Below are 26,440 nucleotides of genomic sequence, written 5' to 3'. Positions count from 1 at the left end.
TGCCTTTACTAATTACTTCCACATTGCGTTGTAGGATACGTTTTGGGGTTTTCTTTGTTGTTTTTTTTGGTTGTTTTTTTTTTTTTTTGTTTTTTTTTTGTTCCTTACAAAATGGCACCTAAACCATGGGGTACACGACTCGTGTCTTAAATATTGGATATTAGGTTCCTATAGTTTCACAGCAAGATGACAGCATCAATATTGATTGAAATTGATCAATATTGAATTCTAATTCGTGTTTTTAATTCGAATATTATGGAAAATATTGAGTTAGACACTTAGTTCCTTTAATAGTTTATTTAGGAAGACTTTAATCTATGCGCAGTCGTTTTGAAATCAGGTAGTCAATCCGTCGTAAATAGGGAAGATAACTCATTCATAACATTTTTTTGCATTAAAAAAAAAGTTAGAGAAAGCGCAATAGTTAGCTGTTGATATATAAAAACTAATTGATAAATATTTTCGATACAGAAGAGATAACCATTTGAATGTGGATAAGTGCAATTTCCGTATTTTAGACCATAAAGGTATTTCAATCAATATTCGTATCTGAAATAAGTCTGGTTATTCGAGGTGACAAGCTCTTTTGACCAAGAAGAGAAAGTTCGGTGTATGGTAATTTTCATAATGGCAGACGATTTATCCGTCTTGCTTTCTTGGTTTGCAAACTATTCCAATTATTACTCGATATTGACAGTACTGATATGTTTTTCTACGATGGTTATATTTATTTTTAGGTAAGTCTATTCTCTAATTCCCAGAACTGCATACATCTGCCAATAATTACTGTCCAGTGACGTTCCTTTGAACAGAGACTATGACTATGTCCATGTGACATGTCCATAACTCTATGGACATGTCTAACTAACCCTTTCCCATGCCAGTACGTACTAGCAATTTCCTCATACCTTACCTTAGGCTATATTAGAAATTGCTTCAATCTTGCATGAATTAACGGAAAACTACGAAATCTTACCATTCAATAGCTACAATCAATACATTCATTGATGCTTTGCGCAAAACTAGCCTCAAAAGCTGAATAATTTTCAACACATATCATATCATTGACATTAATCGCCATAAATAATTTGTAGCTAAAACATTGCCTGGACCACAAACAGTTGAGTGTTAACCATTAAAATAGCCACCAAACAGATTCGCTTTACGTGGTGATATGTTTAACATTTTCAAATTAAAAGCTAGAGCTACTAGTAGTGTAGCCATTTGTTTTTTCAAAGTCATATAATTATGCGGTAAGGTTTCACTTTTAGTTTTATTTCAATATGGATTGGTTTATTATATGTTTTTGTACCAGTAACGTAATCAAATGATTACAACCTGATTAAAACACAGATCTTATTTCATTTCGTTTTTTATACTATTTATAGATCAAAATTTCATTTTACTTGTCTTTACTACACTAGGATCTGGAAGAGTTGTAATATTACCGATGTTTTGGTTGAAGTGAGGGATAAGCCAATGAAACGGTCTGTTACAGCGACTTCTTGGCATGCCATACACAGAACTGTGGGTAAACCACTAGAGCGACAACGCTGATTATTAATCAATGTCTGACGTCATAGGGTCAAAAGACTCAAAAGACGCTCGTACGACCCCCTGACACGACCTTCAAGTACAACTTGTCAGATCTTCATGTAGTGTAGGCCATCGAAAATGTATGAAAAAAACAAAATGAAACGAAATATAGATCTGTATTTTAATCAGATTGCAAAAGATTATACAACCTGCTCAAAGAAAGGACATAGAACCTTCCACTATTATGGCTAGAGTCAAAGACGAAAGTTATCAGTAGCGGAACCATTCTAACCTTTCAACAGTGATTCTTAATCCTTACAATAATTCTGACACACTTATTTGTGATGATATGCACCATGGGTAGTCATACGGATGGGACAAAATATGGAGGTGTGCTTGTTGGTGAACACATAAAAGAACCCTTGACAGTTGAAAGTAGCATCCTTTTTTTGGCTGATTAAAATCGACTACATGTCCATATGATTGATAAAACAATGAACTGGCCACCATTGTATCATAAATCAATCTACTTTCGGCTCAGTTCATGATTAAAGTAATTAACACATTTAACAGTAACTTTGACAAACCCATGAATATAATAGCTTTTTTTATAATCACAGAAATGAATATGGTGCTGATGCCCAGATCAAATGTGCCTTTGCCATAAATGGGGCGGGGTCATTTCCCATTGGTAAACCAATAGTTTGCTTTATTATCTGATCCCCATCCTCAAATATGGCATTGTCAATGAGAAAATGTTTAATATTTTGAAACTTTTCTTTATCAAAAACTACAGTCACAAATGTCAGCATTGCAACATTTTATAATCCATTTAGCATCTTCTGAGTAAAAGCTCCATTAAAAGCTTTATCCGCAAACCAATCTCAAAACAGTCTCAATCTAACTAGCTACACACACATTGTGCACATGATCTGTATATTTCCAAACTTTATAAAGATAGTGCGCTAAAAGTTCAAATTCTTATGTGTGGCAGTAGCAAAAGGGACATGGATTATCTGTGCTACCAAAACAAGCAAACATAAGCAGGATCCAGAAATAGACTCAAAGTGTTGTTCCAAAAAGCCCCTTGAATTTCTTGCAGAATTTGGAGGCCATATGAAAACATAACATCATTTCATTTTTCGAAATCATGCATAATATTACAAATAAACTTTTCTAGGAGTACAACTCAAAGTCTCATTTGTATGAATTAATTTTCTGAAAATTATGACTATGGTCTGCACTCATAGAAAAAATACTCTTTTAATAATTAGGAGCATAATTTGTGTCAAATTTGAGCGACTTTTTTTTCTTTCTTTCTGATTTCTCTGCATGATTTTGAAATCTTTGTTGTGTTCAAATAACCTGGAAGCTTAAAATTACCTTATTTTAAAGAACATTCAATTTTCTTTTGCCACAGATCTGGTGTTACCTAAAATTTTATTGCATATTATGTATGCCTATCAGTTTACATGTACTTACAAAACTGTCAAGGCTAAGGTTGATTTTTTGTCACTTAAAATAAATATTGTACATGTACGTGCCATAATGGAGTGTATACTGTATCTAGCAAAACCATAGCACCAGTATTTGAACTAGGTCAGGTTTATGATATCCAGATCAAGTTTTCACAATAATATTCATGAATTGTGGAGTACTTTGAGTGTAATAAACATCTTTCTTTTTTTCCAGACTAAATGCTGAACATATATTTCCTTCAAGAATCATGAATTTTCACAACTGTACCAAATTCCAAGAAATGACTAAAGTCAAGAATGTGTTTTATTGTCAGTTAAGTAAAAAACAACATTCTAGTATAAAAGGTAATTTTTCTAGATATTATAATTGGTTATAGAAATGCTTCATCAGACAATGTTTATAGATCAGATAATGTCTGTATCATAGCACACATTTTTCATGTTCAATACTGGTGAACTCCATTTGTTTACATCCAGATCTTGGACTTCTTAGTTGTTCCGATGGGAGGAAATTTCTAGGTCCTGTGTATATATCGGCGTGCATGTTAAAGAATCATTGACAGTTGGAATTCAAAATAAAAATGAGATTATTCTGTAGCACTGCTATCCGTGCAAAATTTCCCTCATTACACTTTGCATGGCGTATGCCCGTCTTCATTGGCCATGAAATGTTCTGTAACTCAGTAGTCAAAGAACCCTGTGCACAAGCAAAGTAAACATACATTATGCAAAAGCTAAATCTGCCTATTGCAGGTCTTTCTTTAGGCCTGAAATGTTTTCTAAATCATTAATTAGACATTAATTAACTTATCCAGGCCATAATCAACTCTCGATGGCAACAGCTTTCTCCAATATTTAATAGATTAGAACAGTTCAGCCATATTTTGAGTTAAGCTAAAAATGGAGGAGCGAGACATAGCTTCGAACAACCAGTAAGGTGGTTGAAATTATTGCACACGACTTGTCAAACCTTCAAAGGCTAATATCTTCGCTCACAGTAGAGTAATTTGAATGAAATTTTCAAATTATTCATTTTACATTATCTATTTTCGAACTATTATAGCAAGAATGGCTAGCTCTATATCTAAATCTTACATAATCTATCTTTAATGGAATAGAAAGATTTTATACTTTAGTCTTAAATGAACTGGTTAGTGTTCAGTTGTTTTTCTTACTCGACATCTTTGGAACACTGGCCATTGACAAGTATATTTGAAATATTTCCTCTTATTTTAGATGGAGTACATTTACAGATTTCTCAGGTTCTACCACTAACAATATATTTAGTATGGGGAGCATTTGTTAATACAGTTTATGAAGAATTTTTAAAAGATACTAAAACAATTAAAGAAGAAATAGAAAAATTAACTTTTATGGAGAAGAAATGTTGGAAAATAGAGAAAATAGAAAGGTACCAGATTATTGATACTTACCATGTGTTGATGAAAAAATACAACAGATATAATAACATCATAAGAAGGAAAGAGCGCTTTTTATCAAAATTCTTTCAAACTCATTTATTTGATATTTTCAGGTCCTCAAATTCTATTAATCCTGTTGTGGTTGATTTAGAGTGCCCAAGTGTTTTACATACTAATAATTATGGCGAACCATCTCGTCAGTATTATCCTCTAGTAGTAATAATGGTTCAAAGAGAAAATAATCTAACATCATTCCAACATGAGTATAATGTAGTAAGTTATGTTTGTCTCTATTATATTCAGTATTCTGAGGGGAATACTACTACTGTCAGTTGACAAATACAAAAACACAAAGTCTCTCACGTTTGCCAAGCAAGGAAATTATCTGACTGAGGAATCTGCCTGTCAGACAATTCTAAATAACTGGCAAGAGAGTGCAAGTTAATTTTATATGCTATACACCCCCTCTAAAATTCTGTACATTGTCATGACATCATCCTGTTTCAGTGTTTGTCCATCTGACTGTAGGTTCTTTTACTGATGATAATATCTGTTGACTGGACACACAGTTAACTAGTGAATGTATAATGTGTTCGTGACCAACACTCATTATTAATTATAGCACTCTTGACAATAGCAGTTATAAAACACTAATAAAAAGCGTCATATTAAACAAGTATATTTTCATGGACTCTAGATGTATCTTGTGAAAGAGATTTTGAAGTGTTAAATTTTATATTATGTAATTTTACTTTTTTAGAATGCCATGATGACTATAATCCATTTACAAGATTCACAAACAGCTTTACGATCATATATAATAGGGCAGTATGTTAAGCTGGATGGAAGACAAGTCTTTAGTTTACAGGTAAAATAAACTTCCCTTATTCCTCTTACAGCATTATCACTGACCAGCTTATTAACCATTTGCTATATGATTTATAAAATTTACACATACGGCTGAAATTAAGCAAATTAGAGATACAGTTGGTTTATTATCCACATTCTATTAAAATAATATTGTTCTGGTTTTATTTTTAAATTTTGAAAACTGAATACCTGTAGTGCTTTTGTTTTTACAGCCAATATTTGTGACCAGTTCAGATGAAGTAGGAGAACCAGGAACAGCAAATAATATACCAACAACAGATACCAGCAATAATTGTCAAGATACAGATATTTGTGTTGTTTGTCAAAATTTACCAGTGTCGCATGTTGTGTTACCATGTCGACATGCATGTGTGTGTTCAAACTGTTTTCAACGAATAGAAAAATGTCCGATGTGTAGAGGTTATTTAGATAGCTATTTTACACTTCATGAAACCAATATCCAGGCAGAAACAACAGATAATACTACAGATTCCCTCAGTAATAATTTTCAAACAAGATGGGAGATGTGGAACCAAAGATTAAATGAATTCCTTGGATATAGATAAAAACTCTGTAACTACAAACAAAAAAACCTTTGTGACTACACAAAAAACACCTCTATGACTATAAACAAAAAAATAGTTTGACTAGAAACAAAAAAAACAGTTTGACTAGAAACAAAAAAACAGTTTAACTAGAAACAAAAAAACAGTTTGACTAGAAACAAATAAACTCTGTGACTACAAACAACAACTCTGAATTATGAATATAGAAAGCTAATTATTAAAATATTGTGTAAAACTTAAAGTGGGTTATATAGACTGAAATCATGGAATGACAGCTGATTTCTTGCAATATTGTATTTTTAAAATGCCTATTGTAAAGAGTTTTACCCACAATGTTAAATTGGTTTAAGCTTAGGGAAATTTCTTAAAAATAATATTCTGTTATATGTGTTATTATATAGTCAGTTACGTGATATTTGATTTATATTTTATTGAAAATAGATTTAACTTATTATAGCAAATTTCATGACATTTATTTAACATGTTAATAAGCGTGCATTTTTAAAACATTAACTACCCCCTATTGTGTAATTAATTTGACGAAGTGACGAAGAACAATGTACCATGTTCTAAGAATAGGTTGGGGAAAATACCTCCAAGGTGTTATATTACGCCCTACACACAGTGAGTGGCAGTTGTCCATGACGTAATATAACGTCCTACACATGCGATCGATCGTGGGGGAATTCCCAAGGGATTCCTCCAAGTGACGAACTATGTTCTAAGAATAGGTTGGGGAAAATACCTCCAAGGCGTTATATTACGCTCTACACACAGTGAGTGGCAGTTGTCCAAGACGTATATAGCGACCAATGCACTTAACAGGTTAAAATTATTAGTTATGGAATATAGTTAAAAAAAAAAAAAATTGTACATGTATGCACAAATACAGTAATTTGCAAATGGTGAAAATATGATATTTAATTTGTTGATGATTGAATAATGTGGATTGTTATGTTCTAATTTAATTTATTTTTAGTGCCATGATTAATAATATATACCCATCTAACCGGTGATTTCTTGTTGATTTAATTAATTTATATTTTAAAAATATGGAAATACAATGTACATAGCTTGCCATTTGTATTTTTATATGCCCATATTTTAAAGGGTATATATAGTACCAGTTTTTGTTATCCACAATTATTCTTCAATTTGTTTTAAATATTTATGTATTTATGAAACCATTTTGATTTTCAGTGATTTCTGATGATTATTTCAAGATATATGTGTTTGTTACAAAATATTATTTTATCATTCAGTCTCTTTGAAATTTGTTAAGGTTACTTCAGGGACCTATAAAAAAATTATACCAACATTTAATTTTTTTTTTATGTTGTTTACTCCACTTCATCTTGGTCTTTAGATTCTTATTTATGGGATGCATTCAATAACATTGGTTAATTAGGAGAGGAAGAGAGATTAAACATCCACACAATGCAAATTCCATAATTTCAGGACTAACATGTGGCATATCATTATGTCAATAATTCAAGTGATTGTAGGAGTCTTTAGCTGTAGAAGGAAACTGAATAAAAACCCCAGGGTAGGCTGGTAGTCGTGACCATAGTCCCTGTGGTGTTCCAAGCCTGGGCTCAAAAACACAACTTGACTCTGTAACATTCTTATGATCTAAAACATGTGTTATACCACTTGGCCAACCATACTCATGTCTGAATTGGCCCAGAGAAATAAACTTTTGGTGGGATATATGGTTCACTGCCGGACAACTACTATTTTTATATAGATCCTTTTTTTTCTTGTTACATGTTAATATGTCATAGGTGAATGGTTGTATTATTTCATCATCATTTTCTAAAGGAATGTGCTGAATAAATAAATTTAGAATGCAAAAGTTGTTTTAGTATTATTATTGAAATTTTCGTATAAGGCAAATACCTGGTTTGTTAGCTTTATGAAACAATAGCTGTTTATGTTACATCATAAACATAAGGTAATAGTGGAAAGTGTATGTATAAATATGGAGATTATTCTTAACTGTGTTGTTGATAAATTAAATATGAAGAATATTCTTAACTGTGTTAATAAGTATGGAGAATATTCTTAACTGTGTTAATAAGTATGGAGATTATTCTTAAAGTGTGCTGATTATGTAGATTATTCTTAAAAGTTCATACTGTTGTGTGCTGTCAAGTCCACACTAATTATATTTTCATTGGAGAAGACATTCATAGAAACAAGACTTTATCATAGGCACATGTTTATTCACCTCCTTTGAGGGGAGCTCACTCCTAATCATAAAAATTATCAAGTCTTACAACAGGCAATATGTAAGGGAGATAAATCATGTATCCTTAGTAATAGGATACAGACCACCATACTACATGCTTAGTACTGATATATGGCTATACCAACAATACACTTGTTGCAACTGCCAGAAATCAGGTTTAAAATCTTGTTCTACTTCTCTGCACTGACTGGACTAATGAAGATGAAACTGCCAAAAAAGTACATCTCTAAAATTCATATGTTATATTATTGTTGCTCACAATCTAGTACCAGCATTTTGCTTGTTACAAGAACCATGATATAAAGCCCTTAAATTCATAGATAATTGCATGAATATAATTATCCCACATTGTTTTTGGTAGTTTAATGCTAATCCGCAACATAACGACACCAACCATTACTTGTAGTTTAGATTCAATGGTGTATGCTAGTCATTGCAAGATTACTCCAAAGATCTGAGCCAAAATTTTTGTGATCAGGAACTGGTCCCCAATACTCCTCTTGTTCTTCGAAAAATGCCTAAGGCTCCACCAATTCAAGTAATAATATTACTTGACATCATACATGGTTCAGTTATACTCTCATAATGATATTAAAGGGGGTGGGGGTGTCACTTTAATAAACCAATTTAATGAGTATATTTTTTTATTTCCATTGTTTCACCGATAGCAACAATTGAGTAAAATCTATACATACAAGAAACTGTGTAGATTTAGATCAGATATACAGCCGATTTCCACTTGTAATATATATATATATATATCAGGTGCATACACAATGATAAAAATGGATTTGCACATCTAATTCATAATGTAAAACATGTTATTAATTCAAACTGTAACCATGAAGATAATGGTCTACTATATTTAACACAGTGTAGAGTAAAGTGACAGGTTTTTCAGTTGTTCTTTATCATTTATAAATATAAAGCATCATTTTTGAGAGCAGTTCAAAGGCAGAGAAATAAAGTATATGATATTAATATCACTGTGTTTCTTTATGAGGATCACCATATATTTAAAATCAGTGGTTAAGATTTTAAATGACCGTCACTTTACTATAATACTCACTACATGCACGCATATGTGGCGACGAATGTTTCGAAGAACTTAAATGTGATAATTTAGTAAACAATAAATCTCTGGTGATAATATAATAAAATCACAATAATAATTTAAAATTCACAATCTTATTTATAAATAATAGTGAGATCTGTTATCTTAAGAATCATGTATCACATAAATGTCTGGTGGAATATAGTCTACCCAAACCGTTCACTTCTGATCTCTTTAACCTACAGATTATTAGTTATGGCCAAATCCCCAAGCTTTGACTACAGTTCATATATATGTGTAAAATAAAACAGAGGGCAAGACTGCTAACTGGACGGAATAAAATGTGCTATTGCTTTGTGGATGTTATAAAAGATTTTATCATTGTCATTGACAGACATTGATATATTATCATCATATTTGAATTTACAAACAAGCATTTATATATATGGAAAAATGTTAGAATTCCCATCAAGTACTAAATCAAGAGAAAATGTTTGTTACATAATGTACAAGTTATGTTTCTTATAATTATATATGGACGGATGTATAACAACTTTGGTAATAATGGACTTAAAATTTTAACAATTGATACTTACAATAATAATAAATATATAATCAAATATACATATGGTAGTTATATTTTCTATGTCAATAATCACAGTAAAAAACAATGAAGATACATTTTTTATAGTAGACTATATTATATTATGAAGCCGACACATACACATAAATAAAAATTTATTATATACACAGTTTAAACATACATAAAGATAAATATTTCACACACAACAAACAAAGAATATCTGTAGAATAAATAAAGTTAAAGCACTTACACCTAAATCAATTTAGGATTTTTTTTTTAAACTTTCAACTTCAATACGTTTTTTGGAATGTATCCAAGAGAGAATGTTTTAAAATGACTTCTACTGTGGACACTAAACAAAATTTAATCTTTCTCTGTAAAATGTGGAATGAATACAAAATTGTTTGTATTTCTAGATGATAATTTCTACAGTGGATAAAGAAACTCAAGAGACTTTATATGTGATGTAAAAATAAATACAACCCTTTTTGTAATACATCTCATTGTATTAATTTTTAAAAAGAAATTTAGAATCTGATATAAGAACTTCATTTTTTGACTTTCGGGGTGAAAGACATTGTTTCACAAAAAATCTGCATGAAAAATAAATTTATGTTATGAATGAATGAATAAAATAAATTTTATGCACAGACATATAAGTCACAGCTATAAAAATCTGTTTTATGTTGAATTCAGATAATAAAACATACATATATAATATTCTTAGGACATTAAATACATTGTACAACATATATAACCAAAAGTTGCTTTTCAGATACTTCATACAATTACATGTTATCTATAAACCATTACCTTTGTTTTGATCATTTTATATAACGATAATATTACATAGATCATCACAACAAATACTGAATTTGTTAATGAGATGTTAATTGGATCAAGCAAATTGATCATCTTAAACTGATTGACAATCAAATCACTGTTGAAACATCACTAGGAATAATTTCAGTAGTTTTTTTCCTGTAATTGTGTCTTTAATGTGTTTATCACCTACAAAATGCCACTTCAATATATTAACAATAATAAGCTATACTAATAATTTCTTTTCAAAATAATTAATACTGATCTGATCTGGAATATGAAATAGCATATTTCTTTCCAAACTTCTATTCTTTTATAATATTCGTTAAAAACCTTTTCTTGAATAAGATAGTTTGTTTTTTCCACATTTCAACTGAACATCAGTACATCGCTAAATTTCATCTTAAATTATTTTAATTTATTTAAAATAAAAATATGATACTACAAAGTCTATTTGATTATTACACTTAATACAGTATTTGAGTACAAAAAGATTATATCTGACAAAAAGCCATTGTGAAAGTGCAAACAGTGGGTTATAATTTATTACAATTAAAATGTGACACAGACAACAAATACAAGATATGATTTCTATTTACAATTCACCACCTTTTAACAGGATTATATATAGGAATTTATCACAGGAAAGCAATTTATTTTAACAAGATAAGCTGGGAATAATAGAATAACTCTAGTTCTCGCATCATAATATAAATATAATCTTAAATAAAACATATATACTATACAAAGATGGACGTCATTTCATTAAGAGATTAAAACTATGAATGTTATATACCATAGTAGTTATCAATTTAAAACTGGCTAGGACGGTATCAACAATTATCCATGGTTTATAGTTGGTATTGTGAGTGCTTCAATCATTATTAAAAAACACTGCACATCATTTATAAATTAAACAATTACTTATGTACATCATATTCTTGATCGTGTTGTAAAACAGACTCCAGTGTTGTCTACTATATCCATTATAACTTGCATACTGACAATAAAAACAGATTGGATGTTTTCTTAACACTATAAACCTCTAGTAGCCTGTTTAGCTGGGTGTTTTCTTTAAGGTACATTCCCATGAAAGTATTTATAGATTAATTGTATTCAATAAAAGTATGGCATATTTACTATATATGGAAAGTCGAGACACTCACTCTAGAAAAATACTGGATTCCCTGAAAAACACATCAAAGAACCCCCACAGGCTGTCTCCTAAAGTGATGTAAGGATTTCTTCTGTGTTGATCTAATGGCTAACGGTTGTTAGAACACTGACAGAACCAAACGTCCTGTGACTCTACGATTAAACAAAGGGATAAGAAGTTACCAGAGGATAATCCAAGGTTTTATTTAAGCTTTGATATTTATGGCAAATGGACAGCGATTAATGACAAATACTACAAGCTGGAAATGGATTCTCCCTCAATCAAGTCATGTGAAAAATAAGGCTTAAAGGAACTTAACCTCTAACTCAATATTATCCATAATATATTCGAAATTTAAAACCTGAATTAGAATTCAATATTAGTCAATTTTAATCAATATTGATGTTGTTATCTTACCATGAAAACATGGGGGGATCCTAATATCCAATAATTTAATAAGATACAAGGAACATATTAAAATCAGTACACAACTTCATGTACTGCATGGTTTCGGGCTCCATTTGTAATGGGCAGAGATAAACAAACCCCACAAAACAACGTGGAAGCAATTAATAATTGCTGATTCACATACGACAGATTTATATTTTTAAAAAAAAACATGTAGAATGTAATATGCAGGTGCAAACGACTGCCGTTCAATTTGGGATGTTCACCGAACATGACTGATTAGAAATTACAATAAAAAATTCAACAATTGAATGAAAATCACTTTAAATACTCATATCACAGTAATATGTGAGTTTAGACCTACTTTTCATATATTTGAAGGTACCAATCAATAGAGCTATACGCCCTTTAAAATAGACTTAAAAAGGCAATATATGTAACACAGATTTGTATTTGAAATAAAACATTTTGACAAGTCTGTAGCTAATCAGAAAATATAAAGTTCAATTTAACGTAGGACTTTTTATCAAGAAAGGAGAGAAGTCTATCTGAATACAACTAATAATTACCAACTTGCTTTATCTTACACTCACACAAGGGAAGAGAGCACACTTACCCAGTTTTGGAGACATCACATCCCACAGGGGGTTTTCCTTTAGTGAATGTAAGCCGAAACTAGTTTTAAATAATTAGTTGTAATAAAGAAGACTCTCTCCATGTACTCGATTAAAAATCAAAGTCGAATAAAACTTAATTTTCTAACTCACCACATATTCATCAAAATATAGTCTTTCAAAAACAAGTCATTTTACATTTACGTCTTTTCATTTTCAGACCAAATTCAAGGTAATTTTTAAAATCCTAAGCTGCTACCAGTAAATTTACAATATTCTAAATGTTTCATTTCCAGTTGCCCGGCAACGAAAATGCACCTACATGCATTCTGTTTCTCAAAGTAGCAATAACTCCAACTCAAATGTGTACAAGGCTTTGGTGACAGGAATAATAAATGTGTGAAATCCTCCTTATATGAAGAGCACAGCAATTCCAGCAAGATCGAAAAAATAGTATCAAAAACTGACCTCTACTATGTTATACAAAGTCTCAGTGACAGGGGCAATCACTCCCAGCAAGTTTGAAAACAATGTCTATAAATTAAAACAGTTTGACCTATGGAGTATTTACAAGACTTCATTTTACAAGGACAATAACACTACATAAGATAGATGAGCATCTCTTGAATTTCTAACAGAGGGAATCCAACAAGTTTGAAAAAAAAAAAAAAAAAAAAAAATCAAACAAGACTGTCTTCAACACGCTACACCCTGGAAATGGTTTGAAGGGTACAGTGAAAAGCAATCAACAATCAAATACCAGTAGCGTATATATTATATAGCATATAGGCTAATGAAGACGGGCATACACCACACAGTGTGCTATGATGGAAATTTTGACCGGACAGCGGCACTATGGCCTACTCTTATATCAAATTCCAACTGTCAAGGGATCTTTTACGTGCACAAAAAAGTGTACACGAATGACTAGACAGTTGTTCTTGTCAGCCCCTCCGTCCTGCATCACTGGCAAGGGAGAACCAATATAGCAAATAGTATCGGACATCGCAATTAACTACCTGGTAATTTTATAGTCAAATTAAAATCATGTAATTATTCAACTATTATATATTATAGGACCTGCACCTGAATAATAACTGTATACTAAAAATTAAAGTAATTTTGTTACAATGGAAATACCAATATTAAAGATAGGATGCCAGGCAAGTATATATATGCCCACAGCACCAAAGTCATCCAAGCAGTCCACAAAGAATGTCTGATATTTATTCTTATGTGGTTAACGGTAGCATTCACAAGACACTAAAAGATAGGTTGACAGGCAACGAAACATGCGCCCACAGCAGCTAAATCGGGGCAGTCAACAAGAGTTGTCACATATTTTTACTTTTTTCGGTAATGAAACATTAATAATACATTAAAATCTGATTAAGAGTAACAACTCATCAAGTAATTATCAGAAAACCATTAGAATTTGTTTGGTTTTTATAAAGTTTTGCCCCATGCTAACGTTTAGTATAGGAAACTTTTAACATCATGGATTTAGCTATTCAAGTCATAAAAATTCATTGAAAATCATTATACTTGTTCGTCTCAAGACCTTAAACTCTGTGTATGAATCTGAAGTCAATCGGATGATAACTTTAGCTTCTAGAGGGTCACAAGATTTTTCAAAGTGATCAAGGGCCATAACTTTGGCAGTAATTATCGGAAATCGTTGAAAATCAATATGATTCTTCGTCTCATGACCTCAAACACTCTGTATCAATTTAAAGTCAATCGGATATTAACTTTAGCCTCTAGAGCATTTACAAGATTTTTTGAAGTGATCAAGGGCCATAACTCTGGCAGTAATTATTGACAATCGCTGATAATGAATAAACTTCTTTGTCTTCATGACGTTAAACACTGTGTATAAATTTAAAGTCAATCGGATATTAACTTTGGCCTCTAGAGCGCCCACAAGATTTTTTGAAGTGATCAAGGGCCATAACTCTGGCAGTAATTATCGAAAATTGCTGAAAATGAAAAGGCTTCTTCGTCTCATGACCTTAAACACTGTGTATAAATTTAAAGTCAATCGGATATTAACTTTAGCCTCTAGAGTGTCCACAAGATTTTTTGAAGCGATCAAGGGCCATAACTCTGGTAGTAATTATCGGAAATTGCTGAAAATCAACAGGCTTCTTCGTCCCATGACCTAAAACACTGTGTATAAATTTAAAGTTAATCGAATATTAACTTTGACCTCTAGAGCGCCCACAAGATTTTTTGAAGTGATCAAGGGCCATAACTCTGACAGTAATTATCGAAAATCACTGAAAATCAATAGGCTTCTTCGTCTCATGACCTTAAACACTGTGTATAAATTTAAAGTCAATCGGATATTAACTTTAGCCTCTAGAGTGTCCACGGGGCGACGACAATATACGACCACATTTCAATGTGGGCGTATAAAAATGATTATGAGTAACATTCCATGAAGTAATTATCAGAAATAATTAGAATTTGGTTGGTTTCTAGTTCTACCTGTATAGAAATTTCAAGTTGATCAAATCATAAATTTAGCCTATACATCTTCCACAAGATTATCAAAAAAAATCTATTGAGCTTATTCATTCATAAAACTTGTAATTTGTTACAACTATGAAAGCAAACTTTAAATATCCTTAAAGAAAACACAAGATAATAAATTGTAATCTCTTAATGTATCGCAAATAAAAACAATTTGATTAATCTAATGGGGAAGGACAGACGGGCTGATGGCCGGATGACCAACTGACAGAACGGACTGACACAGGTGGTGACAATATACTGCTACATAAAATATGAACTTATAAAAAAGGGCTAAAGAGGATATTCTGAGGTTTATAGTGTGAACTGTCCATTTCCCAACAATTTCTTTCACTTAATATACAAGTATATTATTTGGCATATCGTCGGTGGGGAGTCAAAAGGTCTTTCTTATCTGGCATATTTTGCGAAATTCACTTTTCTGCTTCTTCAGAATGGGAATTTTCGTGCACATCTTTTCATCTGGTAGTCATATTTCTAAGCCAATAAAAAGAGATTTTATGGACATTGTTTCAAAATGTTGTATATGGGGTGTTCCAAAAAAAAAAAAATTAAGAGTGAAAACATCGTATTTTGTTGAAAAAAATCAACTTTGTATCTAACCAAAGCATTGCAATCAAACGAAATATAGCCAGTATTGTTTTATGGTTAAATACGTATTACTGAAATTATTGTTGAGCCTCTATTGTGTGAAATCTATGAAATTGAAGCAGCTAAAGCTGAATATTTTCCTGAGATACGTCTTTGTTGTATAAAATTGCAAATAACTAGCTTTCACTCCTTATTTCTGCACTAGATGTTGAGCTTGATATGTGCGGATCGTTACATACTGTTTAAATGGATACACATACATTTTATAAATAAATTTTTGAGAAAAGCTTCAGAAATACGACATTTTACATACAACATTTTGACGTGACGGTTTTATAAGACATTTTGATTCTTAACCTCTGGGCTAGTTTTGGCTCTCCTGGACAATTTCCCAAAATCCAGATACGACCTTTTGGATCCCCATCGACGATATAGTAATTCAACAACCAGAGCAATATGCACATCTAGAATCTTCCAATACCAATATAAATACTAAAAATATGTAAAATACAATGTTACAATTAAATAGCAACAAACCAAACAAGTTTTCATCTTCGAATCCTGAGAGAAGATTTCAAGCTTAAAAAAACAAAACAACTTGAAGGTTTGGTGTTAATTAATTGAACAATGATGTTCATCATCATCTAATGTCTACTATGAATTAGTAGAACTGTAATGTCCATTATATAAATAAAGCAATAGATATTCATAACTGATTGATTAGAAATTTTGATTTGTAACTTCCTTGAAAATAATTCATACCTGAATTTCGGCTTTTCAAAATAATCCGAGCTAATATCACAAGACAATCGACACATCAAAAAGTTGTTATCGATCCAACAATTGATTTAAAAACTCTACATGTCTTGGCGTAATGTTGGGATCTGCTTGTGCCTTGTCTATTAAACTAGTGCCCATATTACTGTATAAGACATTAGCCAACTGAGCAGACGCTGTCCGTAAATCACAACTACCACCGTGCACTGCTCCACTAGAATTCGATGCAACAAGAAGATGCCATAATAATGGCAGAACACGCAATATCACTAACTTTTGTTTCTTCACATAAACTTTCTGTACCAAATCTGAAATAATAAATATGTTTTATAAAATACCTGTCAAAATGTACCCAATCATAAACTTTAGAAATTCATTTTGACAGAATATAATTACCATCAGTATAGATTTCTAACTAACAGATATATATTTTCTTAGAGCAACATTCAACAGTTTAAATTAAGATTAAAAGATGAATGTAGTGGTTAATCATTATGTTTATATATACCAGTGGGTATATATAGGAACTATATAGTATTGTATTTAACATGAGAACAAAACAGGTCATCTATTGACAGGGATGGAAATTAACAGAAATTAAAACACACATACTTTAATAGACAAGACTATAATCAAGAAGAGTTAAAAACTTAGAAGCTTCCCTCGTCTTTGCAAATATTTTAAGCGCAGGGAATTTCTTTTGACTACAAAAATAAAGTGTCATTTTTCAGTGAGATATATTAATATAAATTAAAAAGAACTTACAGGCAACTTTCTCTACTATTTCTGGTTTACTTCTAGGACCAGCCGCAATAGCCTGATTGGCAAACGGTTCAATTAATTGACACGCATCTGTTGAATAAAAATAAAATCAAGTCCTTTTTCAAAATTGTTATCAATTAGATTTTAAAAAATAAATAATAAATTTCTATGCTAAGAAATCCATATTTTAAAATCTCTGTTACTGCTGTCACGATAATTATCCATTTTTGCATTTAATCATCAACAGACATTGAACAGCAGATCGGATTCAAATCCAATTAAAATTGGACATATAAGATGGCATAAAGAGTTGATTATGGTCTTTTTATGTTAATAAATGTCTAATTAATAGTTTATATAACATTTTAGGTCTAAAGAAAGACCTGCAAATAGGCAGATTTACCCCTTGCATAATGCATCTTTAAATTAAAAACTACATATTTTTTCTGCTAATTATAACCATTTGTATTCAGAAATTTGAAAAAATATATAAGTATTATCAGGTGTTCTAGAGAGGCACACACGTTACATAAATTTCTATTGAAACTATCTTACCTATATGTTCTATTAAGGCTTCAAGAATATTTGCGGCCGCTTCATGGATGTCTCTGTTTTTCGATGACAGATTGGGGACAACATTACCAATAGCTATGTTTAATACAGGACCTTGTGGTAAACTATCCTTTAATAGTGGAATAACTTGAAACATAACTTGAAGAGCAAATAAATTCACTTTACTATTAGAATCGACTAACCGTGGCGAAAATTTATCAAATATCTGCAAGAGAAAAGATTTTTATTTATCACTTTATTACTTTAAAGTTAATGCACACTGTCGCTGATAGTCTACAAATGTCGTTAAAATCTAAAATTACCAATAAAAAGATGAAATGTAGCTTGGTGTTGATGTTTGTGACAATTCTAAGAGAAATAAAGTTGGTAGTGTGAAATCAATAGAACGTTTTGTAGTGAAATTTAGATGGCTTTAATCATTCTTAAACCGATATTTGGCCAGGGGGTGATAAAACATCAGGTAAGCCACCATGTAACAATTAATAACAAGTGAAATAAGAAATAAGTATATTATAATACCTTTACTATATGAGGTGCAACTTGATCTGGGTTAGCTTCACATAATACTAAGAAATCTTTTAGGGCATTATATCTATCATTCCAATTACTAGCTGACATCATATCTATCATCTGATTTATTTCATCTAATGTAGCAGCATCAGTTTTAACTGTTCTACGTCTAGGTAAAGGTGTATTATTGTTCCCATTGGCACTAAAATAAATATAGTATAACTTTAACATAAATAGATTTTTTTGATAGCTTGAGATTTTCAATATCAAAATTAGTAATTATTTCATGTATTTCCTTCTTGGAAAGAGAGTAATAGTAAAAATGGTTGTTGATCACCTAAAGAAATGAATGAATAATTCACCTATAAATATTGATTTTAAAATTATTCACTACCACTATTAAACAGTAATGCCCAGATTGATAAATTGTAATGGCAAAAGTTACAAATCTAACCTGTTAGCTGAATTTCCACGAACTGTCGAATTTGATCGACTTCCATGTCCTGATCGTCTAGATTTAGCAGATGGGGTTTCATTTGGCATATCTCCTAATCCCTAGAAATAAACAAATTATCAGATCATTAATCCAATGCAATAAATCACTCTAAAAAAATATGATTTCATTGTAAAACTAAAGAAATACACTGTAGATTCGATATTTACAACAGTATCACAGTGTTCAATGTGTAGTGGGGAATTATTAACAGCAAAAACACTGAGTCAGTGCCAATTCTAGCTAGTGTCTAAATAACATAAATTTATTGTTTACCTTTTGTTTTAAAGAATCCAGTGTTTCTTGTATATTTCTAATTGTAGTAGAATTTACATGTTTATTTAACATCTTCTCAAAATCTTGATGTGACATCAATGTATATAAAATCTTTCTACCATAATACCTTCAATACACATAAATAAACAATGTACAAAACAACCCTTCTATATCTCTAAATTCATTCAAATTAAACATAAAAACACAATTACTTCAAAGGTTACTTAAGCTTAACAACATATCTAATTTGTTTGTTTTTTTGGTTCTCTTGGCTGGCCCTACCACCAAAAGGATGAAGTTCAGTGTGTATAAAGTTTTGTGTAATTATCTTAAATATTTTTTCCACATCTCAGTTTTTCACAAAAGAACGGTCGACACTTTAGTTTAAATTCCACCCTTTGATAAACAGTCAATATTATGTTCTTTTAAATATAATAATAATAGTAAGATGAAATGTTCAAATGAAGAAGTATTATACCTTGTTTCTGGTGAACCATCTTGTATAAATTTAGCAGCTGTAGGCAGTATTTTATCCGTTATATCTTTAATACCACTGAGAATACGACCGGGACCCATCTTTTCTGTTAGTTCTACTAAAAACTGAGCTGTCATCTTTCTCACTGGATTACTCTTGTGCCTATAATTTAAATCCAATGACAGAATATTAGCACTACTGGGCTGGTGACTCTTCTGGAGTTCTTTGATCCTTGGGGTTATCGCATTGCTCCAGTTAGATTTAAGTACAGGGACATAGGGTTCACCCAAATTTTTGTTATACTCTTGTTCTTCCTTACACACACTACTATTCCTTTCCACTTACAATTGTTATATTGAAATAAAGATAGGATGTACTTACCCAGCACCACCTAATATTAAGGCTGTCAGTGCTCTTGGTGGACTAACATTATCTATCATATTCTCTAAAGCTTTCTCTACATCTTGCTTGATAAAACCATTACTTTCAGCATTTTTAGCTAATAATGTGCGTGTTGTAGAATCGAGATCCTAGAAGAAAAAAAAAAAAAAAAAAAAATGTAATCACACACTAGTAAATAAGTTAACATATCAAAAATAATGCAGTTTTTAATTTTCAAAAATTTGAGTTGTTTCCCCTTTGACCACAGACACAAATGACAAAATGCATGCTTATTTATTCACTATCACTAATAATTATTGTAAAAGTGATAAAATTTGAGTTGTCGCCCCTTTGACCACAACCATTGAAAACTGATAATTTTAACAAATTTGATTTGTCTTTTCTATCTTTAAGTCTCTGTGAGAGGCCTTCCCAATTACTTGTCATATCAAACTGACAAGGATAACCTCTGGAGCTTGTTTCATGAAGCTTTTAAACTGAAGTTATACAATTTTAAAAGTTGGTTGTATGGTAAAATGTCTTTGATTAACGTTTTGCAAGCCCAATTTCACAAAACAAAACCACTAGTCTTAAGTTGTTATTATAACTAATTTCTATACTTACTGGATCCATTCCACGTTTTAAATTGGCAAATAGTTCACCTAAACAACATATAGCTAATCGCGAAACTTGAGAACGCAAATTCTTCACCTACAATAAATAATAAGCATTTAATTATAATTCAAATACAATCTGTATGTTAATCATCATCAGTACAAAAAAAAATTGAGTCTAAGATTATTTTGAATATGATCTTATTCAAAACTAATTAAATTTTCTTGGAATAAGCGATAATGTCTCTTTAATGATGTCATATTTGAAGATGCACACTTTTGGCTGCCAGATTGTAATTAATTTTTGGGACGATTGTGTGTGATTAGCAGCATACTAGTAATAAGATTATTATAAGAAGTTATAGAATATATACTAACCTCAGCATTAATAGCTACTGTAACTGTATGTAATTGTGCTTGTATGACATCAGAATGATGTAAACTAAGTTGTCTTATTTTATTTATACCATCACATTTAACATCCCTGAAGAAAAAAATTATTCATACATTACACAATTTTACTAAAGTCAGGCTTTCAGGTGGTCAGACACCCGATTTTAAAGTAGATATTGAGGCTCACTAATCCACAGAAATGTCAATAGTATTGTCAGCTTGTGCATACTTAAAGCTCCTGACAATTTTTACTCCAGGGGAAGTAGGTAAAGTGACACTACTTTGACACTCTGTTTTGGATACTGCAATCTTTTTCCAAATTTATAAACTTACCAATCATCTTGTGAAAGTTTTTTAAGAGCGTCTTTAAGAACAGCATCTGGATCGCGGACAGGTTTCCAATCTTCTGGATTATCAGAATCAGTAGGTGGTGGATATTGTGCTGACATAGGAGAACTAGATACTGGTTTATTTTCTCTGTAAAACAATAATTTTTTAAAAATTTACTAAGAGTTCAGAATGTTACACACAACTCAGTTGCTCCAACTCTACTTTATAAAAGGTTTTCAAAAAAACCTTTCTGAACTTACGTTTTAATCTTTTTGGGTGTTATTGCTGGAGGAAGTGGTTTAGGTGGACTGGTTTTAGCAGGACTTGGTGATGAACTTGATCCATTGATTGACAAAGCTGTAAAAATAATAATAAACTTATCACTACTCAAATTCTACCATACAGACATTGAGAAGCCCAACTACCAATGCTAGCAATATCTTCCTAGTTCATACCTATATTGATCTCACTGTTTTATTTCAAGAATACATGTTTTGTCAGTATGATGAAATCACTTAATTTGATCCAACCACCTAAAGACATGTAATGTACTGTGTATGATCAAAAAGATTAAAATTAGATGTCAATTACTTTTTGAAGCTGATGTTCAGATCACGTAAACTTATACACTAATCAAATTGCCTCTATTTGTATTCAGGTCTGCATTTTGTCTTGGATTTTTGAGTAGGGAGAGATATAATACAAATGATTCTGACTGACTTGGCGGTGTATTTGGAACTTTCATTGCTAGAATACAGTGGTATTACAAAAATTAGGCTGGTTCAATGTCGTGTAAGAATTAGAAAATCAAAGCAAATATAAGGATGTATGTATAAAATGATGCAACCAACATGTGCAATGCATGGGTTATGTAGACAATAATTTATCTATTATAAAGATAACTTACTTTCTATGCCAAAGTTTTCACTACTACTTAAACGCCGTAACTTTTCTTGTTGTCTCTCCTTTTCTTTTCGGATTTTTTCTTCTTTCTCAAGACGTTTCTGTTCTAATTCCTCTTGCCTTAACTGGATTTGCTTTTGTTTTATATGATCTATGCTTGCCTTGGTCATATTTAATCCTGGTACCGATGATTCCTGGAAAATACATTTTACGATGCATAAGAAATGAACACTGCTATATAGAAAGATCTCCATTTGACATGTTTTTATCAGACTAAGTATGGAAATATATGGGTTCATTTCGCGATCCCAACAAACAGATGTAGGGAAATTAACATGGTGGATACATTACCCCTGCACATGTCACAAAAGTTTCAAATTTTCTAAATTCAGTATCAATATCAATCGTATTGTGTACATTCGGTACCAAAATTTTGTCCTTGTGAAGACAGTATTTACCGGTCAAAAGACGACATTTTGAGGGAAATATGTGGCAAGTAATGGAAGTAGCCGGGACAGTGGTTTAGCCGACGTAAAAGATAATGATCCATATACTTCCACTAGTTTTCACATATAAGTAGCAAATAAAATAATGCACATTGACTTGGAAGTTGGACCAAGCGATGTGCTTCAAGTGGAACAAACACTGAAAGAGAAACGTATATAATTTATTAATACCAATGATAGGTAATTGAAACAGGTTTACTTAATAGACCACTAACTGACAGGTTGTGGAAAGAAAGAATGACGTATAGAGCTTTTAATTCACAAATCTTATAATAAAAGTGGCTTTTCTATTACAAAAATGGTTAAAGGGATGTTTAAGTGTGCTCAAATTGAACTCCTACCAACCAGATGAAATCAAAACCTATCAACTCCTAACCCTTCTAACATCCACTTAATTAATAAATGATATCATCATAGGCATAAACAAGTTTTCAGAATATAATATCTGAGTGGCATTTAGTGATTGAGCACATTAAAAAAAAACACAACACAATTTATATGGAAAACAATTTATAGACATGTTGTGCTATATGCAGTGATTGTTTTCCATTGAAATTTTTAAGTTTTCAGTAAACGGTCAAATACTCAAGTAGGCTTATTAGAAAGTTTTAAATAAATTAAATAGATCTTATCACGTTAGCGTTAAAACAATTTTTGATTATAACATGATTTGAAGTATGACTGTCATTTGAGAGATTTTTTTTTAATACCTTGCAAAGTACAATATTTCCAGATCATGCATAAAATCAATAAGCTACATGATCCAAAACATTTATTTAATTAATGCTCATCTTTTTATTTCATCCTACCCCTGTCTTCAAAAAAAGATCAAAACTCCATAAAATCCTTAAAATCAACAATATAAGCTTATAAATATTTCAAAAATTCTCAATCAAGGAAGTTAAGTACAATTCAAAAGATTTTAATATTTTTCGATATTCCTTTGTACCAAAATCTCTCCAATAAATCAATAAAATATAAATAATCATTTTACTTACATGAACAATAACAAATTCAATCAGTAACAAACAAAGCTTTTATCGGAAAAATATTAGTCCATGTACGTCATAACGATAAAACCATTTCAAGTTTTTTTTCCTTAGGTTTAAGATTTAACAGAGCATTGGAGATATGGGTAAAGTAGCGTATAAAGATATATCATCCAGTACTGTCTACAAGTAATAAGTCTATTGTTGATAAACTGTCTGGTTGCTATGACACAGTTTTCAATATGCTTTAAATACCATAAGTCAATATAATGCATTATAACTATATGATTTAATAAAACGTTGAACTCAATATAATCAATCATATACCGTCATTATAAATAGTAAATTATTACTGATAGAGAAAGGGGTGAAGAGTGTTCTAGTCTACATGCTCAGATCACAATTTAAGTGAGAGATGGACTAACAGGACTCAAAATTCAATGATCTGCATCTAGTTCTCAGGCCATTTTTTGAAAAAAGACCTTACACAGCAAACAAAGCCTCTCTAAGGCCATTTTTTTCAACACCAAAGCCATTTTTTCAATTTTGAAATTATCGAAGGCCATTTTTTAAAACCTGTTGAAAATTTAAATTAACTTGAATAACGTAATGGAAATAAAATGGGGTTTAACGTCCTACTGTCCTGCTCCGACTGTTCTAACGAAGACGGAATAACGTAATGGAGCCATACAATTGAATCGGCTCTTGGTTTAGATCAGTAAATATTATGAGAATTGTTGTATACCCATGGAAAAGAAGAAGGGCTCATCTATTCATTTTATTCTGCATTTGTTATAAAGAAAGAAGCTTGAGTAGATTTTTTATTATTATTATGACACAACATAATAATTTGATATTCACTGTTAAGGGTTGCAGAATTGACTTTCTGAATATAGGAAAAGATGGGGGTCTTTGATGATTTGACAATTTTTACGCTCTCAAAAAGTCAATACTCAGCAGAGACAATCATATAATCAACTGACTCCTTTTCGCCTTTTTTATGGCTTTAAATAAAAGCGTGTTGGTGGCATTTTTGACTGTATGTGCCCTCAAATGACCTTGAAATTTTCCATGACATACAACATTCAATTTTTTAATGACACTCGCTCCAATTATATGAACTAATACATCCGTTGATTGTGCTTGGCTCTTCAGGGAATTCTGCACAAAATTTACACATGACCTTCTTGAAAACTCCATTCTCTTCCTCCATGATGTCAATGTCCCATCCATCAACCGTAATTTTCAGGGTATAACTTATAAGTATAAGTCCATACTATTTTTCTGCGTAAGTCGTGTCTTTGTCTTATACTCCGCTTGACTAATATATGGATGAAGGTAAATCAAAAAATAACATTTAAAAAAAAAAAAATTTGTCACTAACCGTCGCTCCACTATGCCGAGTGACATCATCTGCTAAGTAATAGCACTTGGCTTGTGTGCTATTGTCTATATCGAAATATTTGTCTACATTTTTAAATATTTTTTTTAGCTTATCTCTTTTATTAAAATAATAACCCCTATTCAAAATATAATCATAAATGATAAATCCTACAAAATGCCATCAAAATAGAAGCTTTCTTGTTAAATTTTCACGTTTCCATCTCTCGTAATATCTCGCGTCTCAAGAGATTTCTACTTTGGTTTTCAGTTAAATTAACCCTTCATACAATTTCTGCTTTGTTATTTTGTTAGGTTTCTTAGTAACGTTAATTATATTATAACCACATGCGAATAGAAACAGAATGCAAAAGAGGTATTAGACTAGGAAAGTTTTGCGGAAAAAATGCATCTCACACAATATGAACTTTTTCATTTTTTTTGGCTTCCAATATGAGTGCTATCAATGGCAAGTTACGGTATTTCTACGGCTGTCGTATGTTTATTCATTTACTACAGCAATTTCTAGCCCTCGATGTTAAAGCTATTGAGTGCCATTTCTATGGCTTACGAAAGCAATTGCCGCGATGACCGTCTAAGCTCCCGAATAGATCACTGTTTATTTTAAAATCCCCCCCGTAATAAACCTGTACCACATGACAGTACAAACTGTTTCTCCTAATCCTATACAGGTTCCTTTTTCTCGATAAATCAAGAATAGATGTACATGTAGATTGAAGGAAAGGTAAAAGCATACAATGAGGGTGGGGATCCGTTAAGACTAAATCTTCTCCTTATCCCACCCGCTTGAAGTGTGAATCCATTTGGATTCAAATAATTTTCTAAGTGACAAGAGAGAGAGAGAGAGAGAGAAATGGGGTTTAACGTCCACTCGACACAAACTAGGTCATTTCGGGACTAACATATGGTTCAATTTTATTTCCATAATTCGCTTGCGCGTAGGGATCTTTAGCTGTGGGAGGAAACCGGAGGACCCAGAGAAAACCCACGAGGTTGGACAGGCGACCCTACTCCTTGTCACGTACAACCGTGGATTCGAAACCACGCCAGTTGACTCAATGACAGACTTTATGATACAGCGCGCGCATGCTAACCATTCAGCCATCCAACCCCCCCTTCTAAGTGACAAACGTACTGTGGTACCCAACAACTATATAAAGGGAACATAAATC

General features: G+C 31.5%; 2 protein-coding genes across 3 annotated transcripts; one reads left to right on the top strand and one right to left on the bottom strand.

Annotated features, from left to right (window-relative positions):
• Positions 1–398: 398 nt before the first annotated feature.
• Positions 399–7,713, top strand: LOC126821262 (cell growth regulator with RING finger domain protein 1). Of its 2 annotated transcripts, none has more exons than XR_007680384.2 (6): positions 399–527; positions 3,229–3,359; positions 4,251–4,425; positions 4,549–4,708; positions 5,196–5,303; positions 5,518–7,713. XR_007680384.2 is itself a non-coding variant. In XM_050549659.2 (6 exons), exons 1-6 carry the CDS (start codon positions 613–615, stop codon positions 5,869–5,871), a joined length of 1,053 nt encoding a protein of 350 aa, XP_050405616.1. In that variant the 5' UTR covers positions 603–612; the 3' UTR covers positions 5,872–7,713. The 2 variants fall into 2 exon arrangements, 1 of the variants encoding a protein (XP_050405616.1); XM_050549659.2 differs by lacking the exon at positions 399–527 and adding an exon at positions 603–737.
• A 7,333-nt stretch (positions 7,714–15,046) lies between these two features.
• On the bottom strand, positions 15,047–23,958 carry LOC126821249 (TOG array regulator of axonemal microtubules protein 1). Its single transcript, XM_056101414.1, has 14 exons — positions 23,877–23,958; positions 22,377–22,566; positions 21,730–21,826; positions 21,473–21,616; positions 21,125–21,230; positions 20,757–20,843; positions 20,133–20,281; positions 19,755–19,913; positions 19,277–19,403; positions 18,962–19,062; positions 18,517–18,709; positions 17,980–18,202; positions 17,428–17,514; positions 15,047–16,970 (listed from the first exon to the last, which is right to left on the bottom strand). The coding sequence occupies exons 2-14, from the start codon at positions 22,540–22,542 to the stop codon at positions 16,714–16,716; spliced, it is 1,896 nt and encodes a 631-aa protein (XP_055957389.1). The 5' UTR covers positions 22,543–22,566; positions 23,877–23,958; the 3' UTR covers positions 15,047–16,713.
• Between the last annotated feature and the right edge of the window lie 2,482 nt (positions 23,959–26,440).

This window comes from Patella vulgata, chromosome 5, assembly GCF_932274485.2.
Source record: "Patella vulgata chromosome 5, xgPatVulg1.2, whole genome shotgun sequence".
NCBI classification, from domain to species: domain Eukaryota; kingdom Metazoa; phylum Mollusca; class Gastropoda; family Patellidae; genus Patella; species Patella vulgata.
The sequence above is the reverse complement of the archived record's forward strand: the minus strand, read 5'-3'. Positions and strand labels throughout refer to the sequence as shown.

Bases quoted from the DNA above. Each gene is read 5' to 3' on its own strand.
- LOC126821249 (XM_056101414.1), bottom strand. From the start codon at position 22,542: ATGACCAAGGCAAGCATAGATCATATAAAACAAAAGCAAATCCAGTTA. The intron at 21,617-21,729 runs GTAAGTTCAGAA...ATTGTTTTACAG, and splicing joins ACACCCAAAAAGATTAAAAC to AGAAAATAAACCAGTATCTA. The intron at 16,971-17,427 runs GTAAGTTCTTTT...TTATTATTTCAG, and splicing joins AATAGTAGAGAAAGTTGCCT to ATTTGGTACAGAAAGTTTAT.
- LOC126821262 (XM_050549659.2), top strand. From the start codon at position 613: ATGGTAATTTTCATAATGGCAGACGATTTATCCGTCTTGCTTTCTTGG. The intron at 3,360-4,250 runs GTAATTTTTCTA...CTCTTATTTTAG, and splicing joins ACAACATTCTAGTATAAAAG to ATGGAGTACATTTACAGATT. The intron at 4,426-4,548 runs GTACCAGATTAT...TGATATTTTCAG, and splicing joins AAAATAGAGAAAATAGAAAG to GTCCTCAAATTCTATTAATC.